This window comes from Ambystoma mexicanum, chromosome 9, assembly GCF_040938575.1.
Source record: "Ambystoma mexicanum isolate Mex_15411 chromosome 9, UKY_AmexF1_1, whole genome shotgun sequence".
Classification (NCBI taxonomy): Eukaryota; Metazoa; Chordata; class Amphibia; order Caudata; family Ambystomatidae; genus Ambystoma; species Ambystoma mexicanum.
The window spans coordinates 328,783,179-328,807,225 of NC_090931.1; the positions used below are offsets into that span (position 1 = coordinate 328,783,179).

The following is a 24,047-nucleotide window of genomic DNA, read 5'->3' on the forward strand; positions in this document are numbered from 1 at the left end:
GGCACCCCTGCCTGTGGAGCGCAGGTTCCTCCCAGATCTACGTTGGGGGCTGCCCTGGACGGAACTTGCAACGGATGATGTCTCTGCCTGCTCACGTCCATGCATGTCCCTAAGGGTTTGCGAGAGCTCAGTGAGCACACGGCGCACTGCGGCAAGTTCAGCACATACGTCCTTGGACGTCGCATGCAGTTCCCCCCTCAGGCTCTCGGTGCTTCTCTCCATTTGGACTCCCAGGCTCTCGGTGCTACTCTCCATTTGTGCCCTTAGTGTCTCTGTACCTCTCTCCATTTCTGCCCTAAGTGTCTCAGTTGATGTTTCTATGTCTGCCTTAGTGCCCCCACATTCATCGGCATGGTCCTTGAGGAGCGTGGCCAGTTGCTGCTGTTGCACGATTAACTGGTCGAGGGACTGTTGCCTCTGCTGGGCCATGGCCATTTGCGGGGGTGTCACAGAGGGGCTGTTGTCCTCATGTTGCCTTGCCACAGGGCTTGTGGGGGATGGCCAGTCGTCGTCTTGTGGGTGCCCCTGCGTGGTATCCTCATGTTGTACGGGATGGGACAGACAGGGGGATTGGGACAGGTCATGGATGGATCTGACTTTGACATCCCCGTCTTCTGTGTCGGAGCATGCTGCCATCAATGGGGTGTCACCTATGGTGCTGCTGCCACCAGAGGCAGTGCCTTCTGTGGCATCCGTTGGGGGGACCTGTGGTGGTGGTGTTGTGGGCATGCTGGCTGCTGGGGTGCCTGTTGATGTTCCCTCCTCTGTGCTGCCACCTGATTTGTGCTGCTTCCGTGTCTTGATGCGTGCAGCTGAGGTGGAGGGTCTTTGGCCGTTGGTCTTGGCCCTCTTTGCAGGTGTGCTGGTAGGGGTGTCCTGAAGCTCGTCGTTTGGATCGGACCCTGTGGTGGAGTAAAGGAGGGCGAGGGTTATTGATGGGTCTGTGGGAATTGGAATGGCATTGTATCACATGCATTGGGGTGGTACCTGAGGGTGATTTGGGTCGGGGCCTTGGAGGTGCTTTCATTTGTGTGTGGAGTGAGGGTGCAGTTGTTTGGCAGCCTGCAGTTAGGGTGTGCCTGCTGCACGTGTAGTGCGTGTTTTAGGGGTTTTTAATTATTTATGTATTTATTGTGGGTTTTAACGTGCGCTATCAGGCCGATGTGTGTGGACGTTCTCCTGGACATGTGTTTCTGTTGCACTATGTGGACGCATGGTACTTCACATGGATGGACTTTGTGGATTTGGCATTGTTTTATTTGGCCCACCTACCTGAATCTTCGGATGTCTGCACTCCTTTCTCCATCCCTCCGACTCCCTCTATGCTCTCCATTCCGATGGTGGAGGCACAGATTTCTTCCCAGGGGGTCAACTTGATGGGTGATTCAGGACCTCCCCCGGTGGCTGTGGCAATGTTGCGGTTGGCAGAGAGTATGCTGCGGACGCGTATCCGCAGGTCGTCCCATCGCTTACGGCATTGCTGTGGGGTGCGGGGTGCGGTCCCCACCGCACTTACCCGCTGTGCCACCAGAGCCCATATGGCCTTCTTGTTTGCAAGTGCCGTCCTGGTCATTTGCGTGCAGAAGACGACGGCAGCATTCTCCTGGAGGGTCTCTGTTAGCACGGTGAGTTCCTCACGGGAGAAGTGGACCTGCCGCTTGCGGTCGCACGCTTTCTTCGCTACTTTTCCCATTTTTCTTGGTTTCGCTAGGGTGGATGACGGGTTGGGGTGTGTCTCAGGGTAGTGATTTTAGTGGTTGTGTGGTTTTAGTGGTTTTATAGGTGTACGGCGGGATGTTTCCCGTTCCGGGCCCATGTTTTAACTTCCGTTTCCGTATATTTCCGGTCACCGTACTTTCCGGTAGGCGCACACTGCGGTGTCCGCTGTGATGGGTGGCGGTATTGCACCTAGGGCGCCGTACGGCGGCGGTGTGGGCCGTTTTGGGGTCATTTCCGCCATCGCGGACTTTGCACTTCCGCCATGCCGTGGTGCTCGTGCCCGATGGGTCGGAATGGGCTGCACTTTGCTCCTTCGTGCAATGGCGGAAACGCTATTTATGCTGTGGCGGTCCGGTCAGTCACTTTCCGCCAGGGTCGTAATGAGGGCCATTGTAATTATCTACGTCTCGCGCCCCAAGAATTGTCCTGGTCTCTAATATTGGGCTCAGGATATTTACCGTTAAAAGGAGACTGCTGAGTAGATCGATGAATTTCTGTCGTTTTTGCACCTCGATGGACACTCGTGAATCCCTGATGCACCTCATCACGGAGTGTAACGCTCTTCGATCTTTACGAGCAACTCACTTTACGAGACATTGTAATTATCTACGTCTCGCGCCCCAAGACTTGTCCTGGTCTCTAATATTGGGCTCAGGATATTTACCGTTACAGATTGCCACTGTAAACTTTTTATCAAGTTTAAATTTGGAGATCAAGTGACATCTGTCATCATTTTTTACCCCCTGCTAAAGCCAAAGAATCCGATTTATGTTTGCTTTATCATTGTTTTATTCATATTGGGGTGCATATCTACATGAGAGAACATGAGAGAAAATTGTCATTACCAGATTGTATACAGCTTATACTGAGTTCTGCTTGTTTTAAATTTCACACAGTTTGATTTTTATATGTATATTTTGTATTTGTATTTGAAAGGTTGATTTATTTCAACTAAAACAAATGTAAATTTTTTTTAAAAAAAAATACAAATGCAAGTGAGAATTTACAAAAGAATCACACTTTAAAATAAACAAGTTATCTTTGCAATTAGTGTATTTGTTAAGGTCCACATATGACCCACAACCTTCCCATGTGGCTAACATTTTGCTGTAGGTGTTATTCAGGATATTAACACCCGGAGCAGGAGGATAAAACAATCAGGTTGCTCATGATCACAAGCTGAATCTACCAATCCATGCCTGCGTTCCGAGCAGCCTGATGGCTGCTTCCCCACCCCACCATCTTCCTCCCACCCTTCCTTCCCTTTTTATTTTTAATCCCCCATCCCCACTTAACTGATTGCTGCGGTGGGATGCTGCCACCACTACTTCCACCCTATTGACCCTGCTGGACACCATGGAAATGGAAGAGGGGATCTGGACAGAGCCCTGCCTTCCTGATCCATGGTGGCCATATTTAGCGAGTATTTTGTTTGAATGAACGGTACAACACCAGGTATCCCGCATCTTTCAAACAAAATACTGTGCTCTTAGCACCCGGGTTACCGGTTTGGCAATCCGGAGTGCTAATAGCAATAAACACTCATTCCGCAGGCTGGGATGAGTGATTAACAGCCCGGGGGCCCTGGGCTGTTACCACCCATTTCAGCCCGTGGAATGGGTGATGGCTGTGCTGCATGCTCCACCGGCAAACACAATCTGGAGCTGCTACTGTAGGAGCTGCCCTTTGCCTCGGGACTCTTAGCCATAGGGGCTGCACAGGCAGTGGTGCTACCCTGGTTGGCTGTACTAAGAGGAGGTTTGCAGCCAATGGGTGGCTGGGGGAGGGCTAGGGGCGGGCTACAACAACAGGGAAACAGGAACCGGAGGGGGCAAAGTAGCGTGAGCAAGAGATGGACTAAAAAGCAGGAAAGACACACATTGAGAGGGGGGGCAGGGGACAAAAGGAGGGGAGACCCACTCACCTGAACTCCAGATGGTAATTGAGTGTAGGGGAGGCCACGGAAGGGAAAACTCACAGAAGCGAGCATTACGGCCAATGTGGGCGACGAGGGCTATGGGTGGGCTACAACAACAGGGAAGCAGGAACTGTAGGGGGCAAAGAAGTGCGAGCAAGAGATGGACGAAAAAGCATGAAAGACACACAAAGAGGGGGGGCAGGGGACAAACAGGTGGGGAGACCCACTCACCTGAACTCCAGATGGCAATGTTGTACAGGGGAGGCCATGCAAGGGAAAACTTGCTGAAGGCAGCATTGCGGCCAATAGGGGAGGGGGAAGGGCTAGGGGCAGACTACAACAGGGAAGTGGGAACTGGAGGGGGGAAATGAGCGCACCAAGATATGGATGAAAAATCAGGAAAGACACACAAAGAGGGGGGAATAGAGGACAAAAAGGAGGACAAGGCAGCAGAATATGCTAAATAAACATCAGAGGATTTGTAATGCTCTTGAATGTACCGAAAGTCCCAAAAACACCTCTGCTAGCAATAAAGGATAAAAAAAGGCCAGAAGTGGGCTAATTGTAAAATGAAAAGATTATCTATAAATGTGGGTACACTGTCTATTTGGTTGGTTAAAGACAGCGTTACCATGCTATTTGATGGGATTTAAGAAAATGGTGAAATTGAGGAAACAGATGTGGAATTGGTGGCAGTAATGCCATTCTAGAGGATAGATGTTCCACCCCTGATCAACACAAAAGTGTACTGAATGTGTTAAAGTTATTGACAGTGAAAATAAGGTTTTTGAGCCAGAACAAAGGGGATCTATGGACACGGCTAATAGTAACATCTTCATGATTAAACAGCTACAAACCAGAAATTGTAACAAGAGGATGAATAGGTCTGATCTACTACATGTGTTACAATTAATTCCACCACTTCCTGTCCTTGATAACAGGGACTTTGACTTGTCGAGCCCTTAGACTGTGGAAACGCTAACATTTTGTGTATCCGTTATACTCTGTAGATACAGCCAGTATGATTCAATCTCATTTGTTAAAGTTTCTGGAGCTAGAATATGAGCTGGATGATAAAATTGATCCTCCTACTGTCGTAGGTTGCTCTAGGGTAAACAAGTTACCAGAGCGCCTGAAATGAACTAAGAATGTTGGAGGGAAAATGGTAACCAGAGATGATTCTCAAGATGATGCCCCTGATGTCTTGAAATGGTCGTTAGTTCTTAATCCCACTAACAATAGCTCCTGTTCATGAGTATGTAACATCTGGACCTGGAACACACGTGGTTATAGCCAACTATTAAGTTTAAACAGCTCCCTAGACATATTACTGCCAAATGTTATTTTTTTAACATGCGTACTGGTTAACTTCTCAAGTATATTTAGCTGGCTACCAGACTTATCAGGTTTTTGCAAAGAAGGGAGAGCTGAGTAGACCTCTCCTCATTGGGGTTAAGATCACCTTGAAAGCTGTGAGTGTTAAAGTGCCGAATAATGTGGAAAACATTCTGGCTGTTGAAATCATGGTCCGAAATGAGGGTACGCCATGTAGATTATTGGTGCTACATGTATATGATCCACCCGGCGTTGTATTTATGGAAGACATATTTGAATGTATATCTGAATTGTTGGGTATGCGGACAAAGGGTGAAAATGGAGATATGATTCTTCTGCGTGGGGATTTAAATGCACGTTAAAGGGGTATGTTTGGAAACTAAGTGTGTCCAAGCTGAAGGTAGCATACTTCAGAACAAGGGGAACAAGCAGGGAAGTCTATGGATGGAATTCCAAAATGATTGGCAGCTTGTTATGCTTAATGGTCGAACAGCAGGTGATTGCCCTGGTAAATATGCATAGGCTAGTGGCAAAAAAAGGGCTACTTTAGATTATTTCGATGCTAGTTTGGGGCTTTTCTCAATTGTTGGACATATACCAGGCGGGCTTTAGGGTTGGCTCAGCAACCATTCACAATCGACGGCTGTTAGATCACCTGGTATAGAGAATTAAGAATAAGAATTATCCAGCACTATATGCTGTATTCATTGACTTTCAAGCAGCATTTGACGCAGTCCATAGGGAGAAACTGTGGCAGAAATTGGAGATCTATGGGTGCCCGGATGGATTATTACATATTTTGAAACCTTTGAATGAAAATGCACAAGTGCAAGTGGGGTTGGATGCCAGGGGGGCCACCACGCTTCTAATCCTTATGAGTAAAGGGGTTAAACAAGGGTGTGTGCTGGCCCCCTTTATTCAATTTATACCTGGCTTATCTCCCTATACGACTGAGAGGAGTCGCGAATTGTCCTCCCAGGGTAGGTATGACACATTCTGTATGTATGTCATATGCGTATGACTTAGTTATATTCAACCACAAATGTTCACGTATGCCCCGCTCGATAAAGGAGCTGTGGTCCTGAGCTAAAGAGAATTCATTGGTCTTCAATAGGAATAACACTAAAATGATGCAGTTTGTTAACAGACCTTCTCCGCATACTAAGCTGATCCCTCCTGAAGGTCTTATTGGATATTTGGAACATTATATATACCTTAGGATTGAGATCAGCTCTGGTAAGGGCTATCAAGAGTTGATTTGTGCTAGAAGCAGGAAAGTTGTCCAGCTTACAGTGTTGATCAATATGTTTTTGAAACAAATGGCAGGCTATACCCTGGGTGGTTTTATCCGGGCATATACGCAATGTTTCTGTATAGCAATTCTATATTGGCTTGAGGCACTGATTTTGAAGGATCTCTACTGGCTACAGGTGCCGGAAGGTAAATTTGGAGGAAACATTTAGGCCTTCCGCAAGCAGTCCCGATGGAAATATTGCGGGTGGAGCTTGCTTTAATATCATTGTGGCCATTAGCTCTCAATAAACAATGGTCTTTATATATCATGGGAATGACCAATCACAAATATTCTTTGTTTACCCAGTTAGGGAAAACACTTGTGTATAGGCGTGTTATAAATGCCATATCATATCATATTTATCGTATTATGAAACAAAAAGTGGAGTGAGCTGCTGAGTGACTGCAGACTTTGGCAGACCGTGGCAGGCTGTGGAGGGTTGTGCACGAGCTATTGTCTGACCACATCGTCTACACGTGATGGAGGACTCTTCACAGACTAACATGCACTCAGAGGCGAAGATCCAGTTAATCAGCGGCCCCGGAGCCAGAGCCTGTGCAGGTACGGCGCCCTTCCCTCCCCTTTTCCTTGCTGATGCAGATGCAGAAACGCTTCCCCCCTTATCTCTCCCTGCCCTCCCTTGCTTTCCTCCCCCCCCTCACCCCTGTCCTTCTCCCTGCTCTTCCCTCCCTCCCTCGCTCCCCTACCCTACCTGCCCTCCCGCTCGGCCTGAGGCGGAATCCTCTCGCCGCGTCCTACGGCCGCTGAAGGAATCACATGTCTGCAAATCCAATCTGAAGAGGCGGGGTGAGAAACCCTCTGCCCCCACGCGGGTCCCGAAGCAAACTATTTCCTCGGGAACGCCCGATAATTCTCTGGATTTCCCAAAGAAGACGGCAAGGCTGACGCCTAATCCACTGGCAGGCGGAGAGGTCCTTCTCGTCACCATCTCTCCCTCTACATCCGGACCGGTGCTAGTGGACCAAAGGAATCAGATTCAAGCTGAGGTTTCGCCGTCGGACCCCTCCACCCTGGCTGGGTCTCAGCCCATGTCCTCGTCACTCCTGGAGGCGGGGCACTCAGTTCATTTGACTACATCGGAGGGGCCAACATTGGACGATGCATATAGCATCGAAGGAAAGACGCACTTTAACCAATCCAATCCATCTCACACCGTCCCTGGTGCCCTAGCGGCTGCTAACTGCCAGGGACTCATGCACCAAGCCACAAACCTTGTTGAAAGTGAGAATCACACATTTGACCAAATGGCAAACTCACATCACGTTTCAACTGAAATGACGTGCACCATTGAAGTGCACAAGACACCCGCGTAGGACGACCTTACGAGCCCAACAGAGGCCCGGGACACTTCAGTTTGTTTTAAAAAAAAACACACCAACACTGAAAACACTGCAGACTCACCTAAGCCGAAGTCCCCCCGATTTCGTGCAGCAGCACACGGCTACGATTCGTGTGAGCCTCATGGGGGGGTAGAGTCCTCCCCAGAGCCTGGTATTTCGAAGATGTCCGACCTTTGCAAACTGGCTGAGCACACGGCACTAGGAAAGTCCGAAGCTGCCGAGCGCCAAGATACAACTATGACTAAAAAAAAAGAAAAACAAGGACCTCAAATCGAGGGCCAGCACAAACTGCCATCCACTATGCCCACTAAAACTCACCGATACAACATGAGCAAGATGAGAAGAAGACTGACCTTAAGACCAAAGGTACCCTCAAGTAAAAAAATGGGCCCGAAGAAAGACCCAATTAAGCCCCTCACAGTGGCAGCCATGAACGATTTCTTTAAGAAGAAAATCGAGACTTGGCTGAACTCCCAGCACGAGCTCTCGGATAGTGAAATCCTGGCAAGCTTCTTGCAACTTGAGACAGCTGACACATCCCCAAAAGGTATTACAGGGGAAGCCAGCACTGTCCCTCGGGCCTCAGAATTTTACATTCCCAAGATGTTGGCAGTCAGCATGCCGGTACTCAGATGGCATTGTACCGACAAATCTGCAATAACAGTAGGAACTGTCCAACGAAGGACTGGAAGGCCCTCTGATCTCGCCGTACCCTGCACAAATTCAGAAGTTGAAATCACCAACGAAGATGTACTGCGGCAAAACCAACAACAAATTCAAAGCCCTGTTGTGAAATCTCCTAATCAACATCTCCCAGCTTCTGGACTACAAAACGAGAGAACCAGGAGCCAAAAGGGGTCGGGTCACTTAGTGACACCAGTCTCCCCGCTGAAGTCAAGAAAACTTGCAATGTCATCTGGGTCTAAGCGGAAAAGTCCCGCCCAGGGCAAAGACAAAGGACCCAAAAAAATCCCTGTGCTGACACACACCCCATCCCTATGCGCAGATTGAGTGAAATCCAACATCCATCATTGCAAGACTCTCCTAAAAAAAGTAGGCTTACTGAACATTATGTCCACAGTAACGATAGCACTGGCACCTTTCAGTAAGCTTTATGAGAGTATCAACGACACTCTGCGCGACCAGACGTCGATCATAGCCTTGATGCAGTCCAAGCTAAACTATCTGGAAGGCTACATTGTTGGGACCAAGGGCACCTTGGCAGCCAGGATAGACCAATCACTTAGGCTGGCTGCCTCCAGACCCTCACAGCACGTCTCAGTGTCACATGAAGCTGGTGGAGAAGATGGCAATAGATGGACACAACAAACTAAAACAAACTCGGAAGCATTGTCTTCTGTCAATCCCGAGTCAACTAGAATGGCAGTCCAACAAGACAGGAGTGGTGCTGCCCCAGTGTCTGAGCAACCGTCTGACCCTCTAGATGCTATAATTGCAATAATAGAAGAAGAAGAGGAGACCACACAGTCCGACAGCTTCAGTGAGGTCACTGCAGGAGCACAAAAGCAAGTGCCCAAACCCTTCTCCTACACAAAGTCAACAGGATGCTCGAGGACGATCAACAAAGGTCCTGACCAAAACCCTAAGGTTTATTCTTACGGCATATTCAACCAGCAAAAGTCGATTGTCCACTTCAACTCCAAGAAAGACCATAAAATGACAGCTCTGACACGAAGTTTACAAGTCCCGAGGAGACAGACTAAAGTTATAGCCAGAAAGGGCATCCCACCGTCCAAGCACCAGGAGGCGGTTTCTTTGCAGCAGAAACATCCTACTCCAACATTCAATAGTCCGGGAAAGGTAACCAACCCAGTGCTCATTGTGGACGACCAGTCAGATTGGAGTACCCTTTCAATTGACAAGACTGGGTTTGAAAGTAACGTGAGGAGAACTCCAAAGAGAAAAGTAGCCAAGGTGGCTGCAGTAACTCCCACCATCGAACCACCAAACAAAGTCCAAATCCACGATCTGTCTGTATTATCACTGGCGTCCCCAGACAAAACTCAAAAAACCCGGTCTGCCGGTATATTAAAATCAAGGTCTCCCATAGCAAACCAAAAGAAAACTGAGCCAACGCTCAGAGCAAGTGCTAATATCTGGAGCAGATGTAGGTCTTTGCCTGAGCCCGCCCATCTCCGGAAACATGAGTCGAAAGTTGACTCGAAAACCTCAAAGCCAACTGAGGAACCCGGCGCTAAGAACTCAGCCCTATATCTTCAACAGAAGCCACGGGATAGTAATAACACCAAAAGCATTAGAAGACAAGAAACTGAAAGGGATGCAAAAACGGAGCCAAAGCAAATCGTAAGCGATTGTATTTTAAGATTGAAATGCACCAATCCAAAGATGGGTGGAGTGACCTTGAACAGAACCAACATCCTCAAAATCCTAACCCAAATACCAAGCTTGAGATACATTCGGAACAAGGACCTCTGGATGGTGGAACCGAGTACGTCAGGAAGATAAGACTACTCTTACATCCATCTCAACTCTAAAATCATTAAATTTCAACTATTGAAGGAAACAGAAATTCTCCTGCTTTTGGGATACGAATTATCGGAAATTACTTGCCCGAATAAACAAGTGGACTCTCTGAGAAGAGCAGCAGTGGAAATAAGAAATTCTAAAAACTCAGTGTCCACGACAGGTGGCGCCCGTAGCCATTACATTAGTAAGATGGATCACGCTCGTCCATCCTACAATGACCGGACCATGGATAAATGCAGACCTCACACTTTTGAACAGGCAGAAAAAAAAATACAGGAAAAACGATTTCACAAAGAAGGAAGCACGGAACGGCTATCAGTCTGTACTGAAAGACCTTCACGCCCACTCCGAAATGATCCAGCATCAAGTAACCAACGAGGAACAGGGGTTAAAAACACAGAGCCTTGGTCTTGGTCTAAGACCGACAGGAAACCTCATCGAAAAAACTAGCCACGATTGACAAACGAGGCGATCCAACAACCTCCAGATTGGAAAAAGCTCAGTGGAGGGAAAACAACCCCCACCAAGCTGTTAAAACTAGGATGTTGGAACACGCGGGGTTTTGATATGATATGATATGATATGATATGATATGATATGGTATTTGTAACGCGCCTATACACAGGTGTTTCAAGGCGCGACGAGGCAGGGAGGGGAGGAACAAGGGCAGACAGACAACGATCCTACTAGGCCAGGTGTCATTCAGATCGCGCAAGTGCAGGGGTGGGGGAGGGGGAAAAGTGCAAGGGGAAGGGGAGGGGGGGAAGTGCAGTACAAGGTAAGTGGCGTAAAGTAATAAATAAATAGGGCCAGCTGGTGGCAAGTGCAAGGTAAGTGCAGAACAAGTGCTGGGGAAGGGGGGGGCTGTAGGGATAAAGAGACAGTCCCGCAGTGCAGAGGGGTTCCAGGGCATCAGTGCAAGTGGAGAGTGGCTGGGCCCAGGGCCAAGGCCGTTTAGAGAGGTCCAGTTGCAGGATCAGTGCAGTTTCAGTGAAGAATATTAGCTTTTTAGCAGGGGAGAGGGAGAGAGAAAGCAGAAGCAAAGAGGAAGGTTTTGAGGTGCTTCCGGAACCGGAGATGGTTCTCCTCGAGTTTCAGGGAGGCAGGAAGGCTGTTCCAGAGGGAGGCCCCTGCCGCGGAGAGAGATCTACCCCCAGCTCGTTGCTTCGAGAAGCGGCTGACCCTGAGGGAGTTGGAGGCGGATGAGCGAAGGGCTCGGGAAGGAAGATATTTGGGAAGAGAGAGCTGAAGGTATTTAGGACCCAGGCCCCAGAAGACCTTGTGGACAATGCAGAGGGTTTTGAACTTTATCCTCGCAGCCACTGGGAGCCAGTGTAGAGATTTCAGTCCTGGAGAGATACGATCCCTGGGCTTGAGGCCAAGGACAAGTCTCGCAGTTCTGTTCTGGATGAGTTGCAGAGGGCGGAGAGTGGAGGCAGGCAGATTAAGATAGAGGCTGTTACAGTAATCCAGCTTCGAGAGAACCAGGGCTCGGGAGACAGTGAGCTTCTGGGGGAAGGAGAGGAAGGGAAGAATACCTCTGAGGAGGTGCAGCTGGTAGTGTGACCTCTTGGCGACATCAGAAATATAAGGAGAGAAGGAGAGTGTGGAGTCGAAGATGACCCCAAGGTTTTTTGCCTTGCAGGTAGGAGCAGGGAGGGGGCCAAGGGAGGCAGGCCAGAGAGCTGCAGGGAAGGAGGGAGTGGGAGTACCGATGAGTAGAATCTCAGTCTTACTGGCATTAAGGCAGAGGTCATTGGCGGCACACCATTCTTGGATAGCAGACAGACAGTCAGAGATGAGGGAAGGAGAGGGGGAGGCTGAGGGTAGCCTGAAAATGAGCTGGGTATCGTCCGCATAGCACTGGAAATTTGGGCAGAGAGCGGCGATGCGGTGGGCAAGGAGTGCCAGATACTGGTTGAACAGCCAGGGAGAGAGATTAGATCCCTGGGGGACACCACAGGTGGAGAAAAAGATGTCGGAGAGGAAGGACCCCAGTTGGACCTGGGAGGGTCGATTTGAAAGGAAAGAGGTCAGCCATGCCAGAGCCTGACCAGTGATACCCAGGTTTTCCCGGAGACGGTTGAGCAGGATGGCATGGTTGACAGTGTCAAAGGCAGAGGAGAGATCGAGCAGAATGAGAACACACGGAGTGTTGGAGTCGAGGTTCAAGAGCAGGTCTTCACGGATGTTCAGGAGAGCAGTTTCCGTGCTTCTGGCAGCTCCGAAGCCAGATTGATGGTCATGAAGACTACCAACAGATTCAGCATGGAGGTTAAGCTGGGAGATGGCCAGTTTCTCCAGGAGCTTGCCCAGCTCATCCGCCTCCAACTCCCTCAGGGTCAGCCGCTTCTCGAAGCAACGAGCTGGGGGTAGATCTCTCTGCACATTTAACTAAACTAACTGATGTCAATCTGGGCCATTTTGATATTCTCTGCTTACAGGAGACATGGCTGACCACCAAACCTCAATTGGATGGATATGAAATAATCTTTACAGCCACCAAGAAAGGAGTGGTAGGATGACCATCAGCCGATCTCATAACCACAGTTCGAGCTGGATCAGGCATAGACGTGCTCGAAGTTCTTCCCTCGCCTCACTGGATCCAGGCGTCAATCTTAAAATGGAAGCACACACCCGGTGATTCCTGAACACCTAAAGAGGGAACAATCCTCTTAATAAATGTTTACTGGAATCCCGAGACGACAACGAATGACGAGTTCACCACCATGCTCCAGAACCTGTTGGATGAGGCTGACGAAAAAAACCTGGACCACAGTACAATACTTACTATTAAAAACTATAAGGAAACATCAAATGTTGTACACATTTATATGATCGACTAGCCTGACCAGCCTTATTTATTGTTATGCCCATCTCCTGCTGTTACTTAGATTCCTGTCGTTGCTACACATTAACCAACTCCTGGTATTGGAAGTACGCAGCTCTCAACGTAATCTCGCTGTGGCAAATAGATTGTGGCGAAATTGTAAAGTAGAAATTATATCAGAAATTGTAAAGCATGTTATGATGGAGTGCAAGGCACTGAGGACTACTTATCTGTCCACACTGGAAAATTTGTAATTTAATATGATACGATAAGAAGCAGTGAGTTCTGGCAGCATTGCCTTAACTCTAGAAACAATTCATTGCACTTGGCACTTTACTGGGTCTGGATGATAGCGTCAAAATAAATTCTCTGAGTGAATCTAATGAACTTGGTGATTGATTATTTTAATAGTTTAGTGTCTTGGATTTAAAAGAAAATATATTTGTATGGAATATTTTATATATAGTTTTTAGAGAAAATGTTGGATACTTATGTATATGGCTGTATGTAATTTGTACAAAAACTGATCAGATCGTTTTTATGTGAAAAGTTTATTTTAAAACTCATCAAATTATAATTAAAAAAAATGGTTGTGAACTCTGACGAAATACTCAAAATTCCATTAGGTTTCATGGTGAAGTCCAGGGCTGATGATAATTGACATGTTACATGAGAATGTCACATACGTCAGGGGGCAGAGTTATCTCCTCTGTTCGCAAAGATAAGAACAGAGATGGTCAATCAACCCTGGGAGAAAGAATGTTAAGTGATTCATTACAGGCCAAGTGAACAGAAAACCAGATGGCCCATTCTACATCTAAGGTTTGAGAACATAAATGTGCTGTTTTGTTGGACTAATAATATGCATATAATTAGATATCACCATAGGATTATATGGGAAATAATTTTTGTCCATTAACCGTGACACCTACAGACATGGTGCAAATGTTCCCGAAAAGCTCATGGAGAACCCGACCTGTTGATATGACTTCTGTCAAACCAACCTTGGGAACCAGAGGTATTAGATAAAATGTGATTATGCTTCCCAGAATAATTTACAGATAGGAGATTTCAGAATATGGGATTTTATTTAATCAGATACCTGTTTATGAATTTTCATGATGCTAATTTTCATCCTGTTCGAATAAATCACAGAAATCTGCCATTCGCACCTACACTGTGTGCCGACATCAGACAAAGTGCATTGCGACCAGCATGGTCAGACCAAATCAGAAATATATAGATTGGTACACTTAGCTGTACTTTGAAGAAAAGTTTCATGTTGAAGATTTTAACTTCATATTTGAAGTTGTTCAGAAATGCCATTTCAAATGGGTGTAACCATAACTCCTAGAAATAGAGCCTAGTAACTAAAGAGACCAATCAGAGGGAGGGGGCTAGACCTTGTGCAGGAGGTAAAACAATAGATGTCCAATCAGAAAAGTTTGCGAATCAGCCGCCACATCCTAATTTAGACATTTTGGCAGTGGTTGGGAGTTTTTAAAAGTAGACGCACAATGGAAAAGGAGGAACCGAAATTGCAAGGATGACAGAAGGAGCTGGGTGAGACAAGGAGAAAGTTGAACTAAAATCTGGAGGGGACCAGGAGAGACAAACGGAGAGATTGATGCTGGAGGCCATCCATAATTGAGTTTGGAGTGGCAGTTTTGCCAGATCCCTATGCTTCCCGTGAAATGACCGAGGAGGCCTGATGACTTAGCCTGAGCACAAAACCCCAGACAAATTCTTCTAAGTGAGTAAATTTGTGCAACAGAACAAAGTATTGGTGGGGTTCTATTTGAATGAATGTATTCTTCTTCATGGATATTCAGGGGGTGAGCATCCAGGGGTAGATCCCTAGTGTTTTCTTATTAATTAATAAGTTAATTAACTCCCACTCTGAGGAATCTGAGGGCATCATCACTTATTATCCCAACATACCCTCCTCCCAGGTTTCCAGGGAAAGGCTGATGCTACCGGATCCTCACCCTGGGGGTGGATATGAGAGGGAGCAATACCTGGGTGGAGGAGGCTTGGGGAGTGGAGGTGAGACACCTTTGGGTGAGATACTGTATCCCCCATTTCCCTTTCACAATGAGTCCACCAGCCCAGGGCCAGTGTAGGCTATTGCCAGTCCTTTGCCAATGTACCCAGTAAAACAAACCCCCATAGACATCCATTAAGTACAGGGATGAGGAAGAGACCAACCATAACCACATATCCTCATTTTATTGACAAATACACTTGCTCGCATCAGTTTGGTACTGGGATGAGGAGGAAGCTAGCAAGAGCAATGTGGAACGCTCTTGGGTTACCCTCCTAAACCCCCCGTTCACTTTATTTATTTTTTTATTCCCTTCCACCATTTTTTAATTTTTTTTAACCCCCCCCCCCCCAAAAAAAAACCGCGGTAAAAAACCCTGCGATGAAAAGTCCCGTGATCAAAGGACGGTATACCCCCCTGTGCATTATGAACTATCATGAAGCATGGGGAAGGGAGCCCCTGGGTATTGTGAACTATCACGAAGCATGGGGAAGGGAACCTCTGTGCATTGTGAACTATCATGAAGCATGGGGAAGGAAACCCCTGGGCATTGTGAACTATCATGAAGCATGGGGAAGGGAACCCTGGTGCATTGTGAACTATCATGAAGCATGGGGAAGGGAACCCTGGTGCATTGTGAACTATCATGAAGCATGGGGAAGGGAACCTCTGTGCATTGTGAACTACATGAAGCATGGGGACGGGAGCCCCTGGGCATTGTGAACTATCATGAAGCATGGGGAAGGGAGCCCCTGGGCATTGTGAACTATCAGGAAGCATGGGGAAGGGAACCCCGGTGCATTGTGAACTATCATGAAGCATGGGGAAGGGAACCCTGGTGCATTGTGAACTATCATGAAGCATGGGGAAGGGAACCTCTGTGCATTGTGAACTATCATGAAGCATGGGGAAGGGAACCTCTGTGCATTGTGAACTACATGAAGCATGGGGAAGGGAGCCCCTGGGCATTGTGAACTATCATGAAGTATGGGGAAGGGAACCCTGGTGCATTGTGAACTATCATGAAGCATGGGGAAGGGAACCTCTGTGCATTGTGAACTATCATGAAGCATGGGAAAGGGAACCCTGGTGCATTGTGAACTATCATGAAGCATGGGGAAGGGAGCCCCTGGGCATTGTGAACTATCATGAAGCATGGGGAAGGGAACCCCGGTGCATTGTGAACTATCATGAAGCATGGGGAAGGGAACCCCGGTGCATTGTGAACTATCATGAAGCATGGGGAAGGGAACCCTGGTGCATTGTGAACTATCATGAAGCATGGGGAAGGGAACCTCTGTGCATTGTGAACTACATGAAGCATGGGGAAGGGAGCCCCTGGGCATTGTGAACTATCATGAAGCATGGGGAAGGGAACCCTGGTGCATTGTGAACTATCATGAAGCATGGGGAAGGGAACCTCTGTGCATTGTGAACTATCATGAAGCATGGGGAAGGGAACCCTGGTGCATTGTGAACTATCATGAAGCATGGGGAAGGGAACCCCTGTGCATTGTGAACTATCATGAAGCATGGGGAAGGGAACCCCGGTGCATTGTGAACTATCATGAAGCATGGGGATGGGACCCCTGTGCATTGTGAACTATCATGAAGCATGGGGAAGGGAACCCCGGTGCATTGTGAACTATCATGAAGCATGGGGAAGGGAGCCCCTGGTGCATTGTGAACTAGTTTGATCATTGGAGAAGAGAGTCCTTGATAAGTCAAGAGCTGGAAGAAGCTCTGAACTTTTATCTGAACACTTATCATTTTGACGCTGACATCCCTGCACATTGTATACAAATAGATGTGAGGGCAAGCATAGGTTTTGGACACAGACATTTATTTTGGACTTCCTGACAAAGACTACCCTTAGTTTTATTTAGGTAGGGAAATCCCACCTTAGCACAGGGCAAATTAGGCCTTCTACCAACCCTTATTGTGTTGAATATTTTTTTTTAGCCCAAACCTTGAATTCAGTTGTCTTTGTCTACTTCATGATGCCTTCACACCACGTAGTCAAAGAACACGTGTGAGAACTCAGGGAAATTCAAAATCTCTGATCCCTCTCCCAGTGCTGATAATGCTATAGTCGGTAAAGTATTTGGGGATCACCTATTACCCTTTTGACAATCCCAAACATCCCCTAAAGGGAAGGGGTGCACTCAAAAACGAAATTCTGTATTGTGCAACACTGTAGTACAGGCACAGCTGCCGCCGGTATCCATTTTTATCCGGCTCCCACGAATGGGCAATTACTGGGTCATGCCAAGTTTGGTGGACCCGGTAATTGCCCATTCACGGGTGCCGGTAACGAGGGACTCCCCATCCCATTCGGCCACATAGGGCTGAATGGGAATGGGACATCGGATGTACCGGCACCATTCAGAGTGGTGGCAGTGCATCCGACGTGCTGTGCTCGCGGGTGCCGCTCTGCCCGCCGGGTCAGACCCGTCGGGCTGACAGGTGCCCACGAGCACAGCTCGTAGTGTGGTGGTCTGGGAACTACAGTACCCGCTTACCGGTACCACAGTTCCCGGACCACCATGCTTGTAATGAGGCCCACTCTCTTACTGAGAGTGAGAGGAACTCCCAATTGAAGGAGGTTTTTTCCGTGTCTAGTTGAAAAGAAAAAGGGTTTCATTATTGTCTGAGAAGAGTGTGTTATTAAATGTTTGTGGTTGTTAGAACTTTGCTAGAACTAGAAAACGTGCAGGAATGTCAGAGATGAATGGTGCTGCGCATGTCAATTCTTTTGCCCAATAGCAAAGTGCTACATTTTGTTCAAGTGAGATCACATACAAGTTATATGGTAAAGCAAAATTGTGCTGTCATGTCCATGGTGCTGCATAATTAGGAGTCTTGTGAGCGACCCACTGATTTGAAGTGTTTATCCGACCTGTGCTTCTCTTTACATGTTAACAGGGGAGAACAGAAAGGAAAAATGAAATATGTATGTGTTGTTGTGTCTTAGATATTTGGTGAATGTTTATTACCAAAAGTGAATGGTGTTCAACTTGTTTGTATTGAAGTTTTGTTGGAAGGGAAGATTTTGTGCCACAGAGTAAGGTGGCGTGCCCCGTGATAATTCTTGTGCGATATTGATTTTTCCTATTGATTATTAAATATATATTCTTTCTACACACCGGCCTGATACTTGGCTTGGCTATTGCAAAAGAGTGAGGGACAATAGTGGTGTGATATTTGTCAAGGGCAGAACTGGGGCCGAGCTGGTCCAAATCTGGTAAACTGGTGCGGTGCTTTTGATTGAGGGGAGGGAATTAAGCCCCTGCATTAATGGTCCCCATAAATATGTTCTACAACCCTCTAGCCGCTATGTCCCATATCCACTCTATTTCGTCTACTTATCACATTCTCTTGCCCTATCCATCACCCTCTCTCGCGCACCTAACCATTATCCAGTATGCCCCAGTCATCATTCTCTGCTTTCGAGCTATCATGCTCTCTTCCCTTTGCCACCACCTTGTCTGTCCCACTCATCAATCCCTTACTTAAAGCTGTCACTGGTTCTGCCACCTAGACAACACCACCTTTGAAACCAAGCCATCGCCCTTTTGTCCAAAAACATATCCTTTGCCTCCTAATCACTATTATCTCTGCCTCTTAGCCATCACCCTCCACGACCCAATCAAAACTCTCTTCATTCCAGCTATTACATTTCATTGGCCTATGCTTTGCCCAGCCTGCTTCCTATCCACCCATCTCTCGCTCTAGCGCCTAACATGAAAACTTCTCCTGACCCCCATTTTCTTATTACTGACTCTAGTGTGTTTATTATAGATTTGTCTTTCTTTCTCTTTTTCAGATACTTTCAGTGCCCGCCTAAGTTTGGCCTTTTCGCCCCCATCCACAAGGTTATCCGGATCGGGTTCCCATCCACCAGCCCAGCCAAAGCCAAGAAGAGCAAGAGGATGGCCATGGGGGTGTCGTCTCTTGCACACAGCCCCAGCAGCTCCTCCATCAGCTCTGTCAGCTCAGTGGCATCATCTGTGGGGGGACGGCCCAGCCGCAGTGGACTGGTGAGTAAGCCTTCACTCCTGTACCAACTCCTGCCACAGCCCAACACCTTCTCCTCTCCTGTGAGGAGTAAGTAGGCACACATGAATCTGAGAGGTTTAGCCAACATGGCGGGCATTTGTGGTACATGATGGTGAGGGCTTGTGCAGTACTCCTCAACTCCTTAATTAATTAGTACTGTGGAGCTCTATACTGCACAAGTGGGGCATACGCCAGGTACATCCCCCAAACTCTCCCAACCCAGCATCCATCCTGTTGATCTCCCTTTAAAACCCAACCCCCCCGTATGACCATTGGAGCCCCTCTCAGCACTTTACATGCTCCCCACTAACTGTATATTTGAACTATTCCCCGGTAACCTGAATGGTATATCACTAATAACTGGTATGCAACGGGAGGATAGCTCAGCGGCAACGTGCTCGCCTTGGAAGCAAGACGACACGGAGCAACACAGGTACAATCCCCGGGTCCGCGCTTAGAAACCTCTGGGTATTAAGCTCATTATAAATAACCTATCAATCAATCAATATGTCTGTAATTCATACCACTGTATAGTGTCTGTTGATATAAGCTATACTTACAATGGGACCTGTGAGAAGGAAAGCTCCCACAAAAATCTAACCAATATTACAAAGAAAGGGAAAATGATTTGGGAGGACATGAAACTGGGAAAGAAAAGGCAAAGTACAGGTATGAAGAGCAAGAGGGTGGCCATGTGGGTGTCGTATCTTGCACGCAGCCCCAGCAGCTCCTGCAATTACATTGTGTCCTATATAAACTAAGCTTGCAGTTGAAGTGGCTTTCTGGCTGGGCTCCTTATACAGGGTCAACAGTAGAACGATAGACAAGAAGAGTGTTGGGCCTACCTGTGGAGATAGGAGCTGCATTTCTGCATAAGAAGGCGGCATAGGGGCCACGGTTCACAGGGGGAGAGAGTAATTATTGCCCACATAAGCAGCCTCGCTTTCCTCCCTTCCATGTGCTGGCATCTATTTATAATAAAGTTCCTAGAAGGTGAAACAATCTAGCATGAACCGCTTTATAAAAATGTGACCTTACTGCCATACTGCTGCAGAACAGTTAATGCTATATAGCACTTTTCATAGGAAAATACAAACATGTTTTCCTCTATAACGTTTGCTTATCGTGAAAGGTTTTCAGATTTCGTATACAACTGTTCCTGCCAAATCCAACTGTACAAGTAGGGGCAGAGGGATACAAAGACATGAAAAATGTAGCACGAAATGAAAAATATTCTGAAAAACGTACAAGCTGGTCTGCCACAGCCAACAAGCAGCATGAGCATTCTACATGGCAGCAGGGTCTGAGGGACAGAACAAAGGAAAAACACTCTGTTACACGAAAAGGAGTTCATGAAATGCCCATGACCCACTGCACGCAATGGAGGGTCGAGGGAGAAAACAAAAAGAAGGTCGGTCAGAGAAATTAAATATATAGTCTGCAAAGCACAGAAACATCTGCAGTCCCCAACGCACACCTATTCAGTCATGTGCAGTAGGGCTGGAGGGACAACACACAGTGACAAACATACCGTGAAAGGAACATTATTCCACGAAACACGCACGATGCTCAGCCGCAACGAACACGCAGACGGGTCGTCGTAAATGTGCAGTCGGGTCAGAGGGCCAAAACGAAATGAAAACAAAATTCTGTCAAATTAAAAAATATTCAGTCACTTGCTCCAAATGATGGGGCGCACCCAACCCACAACAGGGCCGTCATAAATGCACAGTAGGGTCTAAGGCACATGAAAAGTATTCTGCAAAAAACAAATATTCTGCAAAACACAAAATCATATGCAGCATCCAACACCCACAGACACACACACTCAGGGTTATGGTCAGGACGGGTATTGTGTGATGCATCAGGGGAGGTGCTGTGTGAGGCCAAAAAGAGGCAAACAAGAAACAGGGGGAAACAAAACGGACCCCAAGGATATCCCAAAAGCCAACTGATGCCTTAGCCCCCCCCCCCCTCCCCAAGCCAAAGGGCACTGGAAGTTACTGGAAATCAGAATAGAGGAGCAAGGGACCACAACTCTCAGAATCCCAGTGGTCGCCCATATTGGCGTTGCAACTTGATAAACCACGCCCCCTGCCTCTAATTGGAGTTCCTGGTATGTGTGGGCAGCAGAGCGGCAGGAATTTTACCAGTTTTTCTCCGATGTCATTTCACTGTGTTCCCGTAGAAGCAGATGTTCCTCGCTGACAGGACAATCCACACTCTCACCAAGATACCCAACTTCCTGTATCTGGGAGGGATTGGGACTTTGCTTTGGACAAGAGTCCAGGAGCGTTATTTATTTAAGTCTTATATTTCTTTTCTAGGGTCAGGTCAGCACACCAAAAGGCTATTCGTGAAAGGACTTTAAAAACGAACAGTTACTAGAACACCACTGTGTATTAACAATGCCCGATCTGAGACTAACCACTGCTTGATATCATTTTAAATCAGCCTACCGACTGCACTAGTGTGGTGCGGATAAAAATGTGTTGTAAAAGTGAGAGAACTTGAATGCCGAATGGCCATACGTTAATCTGCGAGTGAGAGTCAAAAACAAGCAAAACTAACACGAAAGAACTGGATAATATGTCTTTACTGAGGAAAAAAACCTTCACCTCCAGCTAACCATCATTGGCTGTCCTCTAGTGCGCTGTGTTATTTATTTATTTAATTTGCATTTTTATAGCACTCACACAGCCCATGGGCATCGAGGCGCTGTTACGGGAATATGTCTTAGTTGTGTATTTATAACACGCTTAATACCCAGAGGTTTCTAAGCGCAGACCCGGGGATCGAACCTGTGCTGTTTCGTGTCGTCTTGTTTCCAAGGCGTGCACGTTGCCGCTGAGCTATCCTCCCATGACAAGCATCCTGTACCAACAAAGGTGGGAGAGTCATGTTCATAGTGGTTCCCATGATTTATTTGAGGGTGTGGCAGATATTAACAAAATCTGGCTGAATTGCAGACCCACGTAACTTAACCACCGGAGCATTATGGACTCAACCGCCTCAGCCTTGGCGGACATCTTAAAATCGTTTCCAGGCATGCAAGGAGAATTACAAACTGCCAGCAAGGAAACTGCAGGCTTACACACGCAGTATAAGTCGCAGCTCTACAGCCCCAAACCCAACCACCATCACTCACGGCAAGCCTCAGATACCCAGACAGCAGTGACAGCTCAGCCAGTTAATATGCAGCTAGCCGCCCCCGAAAGATTTGCGGGAGATCCTCGCAAATACCAAATGTTTTTGACCCAGTGTCAACAGTATTTTCTTTGCAAGTCACTTTCATTCCATTTGCCCCAGGCTAAAACAACATTCATAATCTCTTGTTTGATAGGCGATGCCGCAGCGTGGGCGATTAATACCCTTCGTACAAAAAGACGATCCATTCCTATACAAATAGCCTCAATTACATAGCCGAATTTGTTCACCTGTTTGACAGTCAACCAGTCTCCCTGGCTTCTGATAAAGAACTCTTGATCTCAAAACAGGGAACAAAAGATTTGGTGACCTATGTCACACAGTTCAATCAACTATCGATAGAAGCAGAATGTCCAGAAGCTAAGCACCAGGTATTGTTTTACTAGCGTTTAAAAGAGGAGCTAAAAGATGTTTTAGCTCCAGTTGATCCTCAGCTTAAAACATGCCCTGAGTTAATAGACCTAGCACGCTGATTGGATTATAGATCCCCCAAACGGATAAGTGATAAGCGTTGGAGCAGTCTCCCAGTTGTGCGTTTCGATAAACACCAGCTACGTCTGATGATGTTGAGGGGACCAATAAGTCCAGAAGAAAAGGAAAATAGTCGCAGACACAAACAGTGTCTCTACTTTGGTAACTATGGCCTCTTTGGACGAGAATGCTTGCACAAACCTAGAAGCATGGGTACAGTGTATAAGAAGAGCCCTGCTATTGGTGGGAAACAAATGGACCCAACAGTAGAAGGGGTCATGCCATCGAGCCTGGTATCGACCGAAAAGGTTGTATCCAAAAGGTTGTACTTACTGTTTTGCGCATTCGGCATAGGTATAAAATACCGAATCCGAAAATACTGAGCTTGGTACTCCAACTTCAGTATTATCGGGTTCGGTGGCTGCGGGGGTGTCCCCCTGCATACAAGAAATGATGTGGGGGCCAAAAAATAAGAAAAGCTCGTATTGCAAAGTGAGACAGAGTGGGCCTCAGTATTTTGCAATTCGAGCTTTTCATATACGATATTTTAACATACATCCATCGAGCCTAGTACCTGATGCTCTGCACTACATAGCTAATATAGCACGATATGCAGTCCATCAGCTGTTTATCCTGGTAACACTGAGCATTTGGCAATACGAAAACTATGGTTTCGGCCGTGATAGATTCCGGAGCCCCAGGGAATTGTATTGATATCACATGCTAGGACATTACAGTTACTGGTAGAGCATAAATAAACAAGTGGACAGTCTGATCAGTAGACAGATTGCTTGTAACATAAGTACCAATCCCAGACAGCACACATCCATATGATGAGCTTATCAAACCATGAAGAGCAAATCATCTTTGCATAGCAACTCTGCAGTTTGTAGGGTACACATTTGTTACATCAACAGTCTTTTTTTTCCGATGGGTTTTTAATCGATTTTATTTTCTCAAAAACTCATAGTAAAATATATGGTGTAGTGGGTAAGGTTATATAAGAGGAGTTAGGGGGAATTGAATAATGTTAAATATGTTAAATTAATAGCATAGGGTGTGGTTGGGTGGGGGACGCCCACCCAGCTCCAAAAACATTTGATGAGTTTTGTTGAAAAAAAGGTTTCGGTAAAAAAACCCATCGAAAAAAAGAGTGTTGTTGTAATAACATAGAACCGTTTGTAGTAATGCTAGATATGTGGCGTACAGCACACAATCCCATTAATAATTGGGAACAGCTGGTCGTTATTTTTATGCTCAAGATTGTGCAAATGGTAATGCCTTTGACTGGGGGAATTAGG

The 24,047-nt window shown here is 46.9% G+C and overlaps 1 protein-coding gene across 4 annotated transcripts in view; it reads left to right on the top strand.

Moving 5' to 3' along the window:
- CLIP2 (CAP-Gly domain containing linker protein 2) overlaps positions 1 to 24,047 on the top strand; it is a 705,753-nt gene that overhangs the window by 440,144 nt on the left and 241,562 nt on the right. For all 4 annotated transcript variants that reach the window (XM_069614741.1, XM_069614743.1, XM_069614740.1 and 1 more), the window contains one exon: positions 18,836 to 19,049. In XM_069614741.1, coding sequence (XP_069470842.1) covers positions 18,836 to 19,049 — 214 coding nt within the window. The remainder of the gene's footprint in view (positions 1 to 18,835; positions 19,050 to 24,047) is intronic.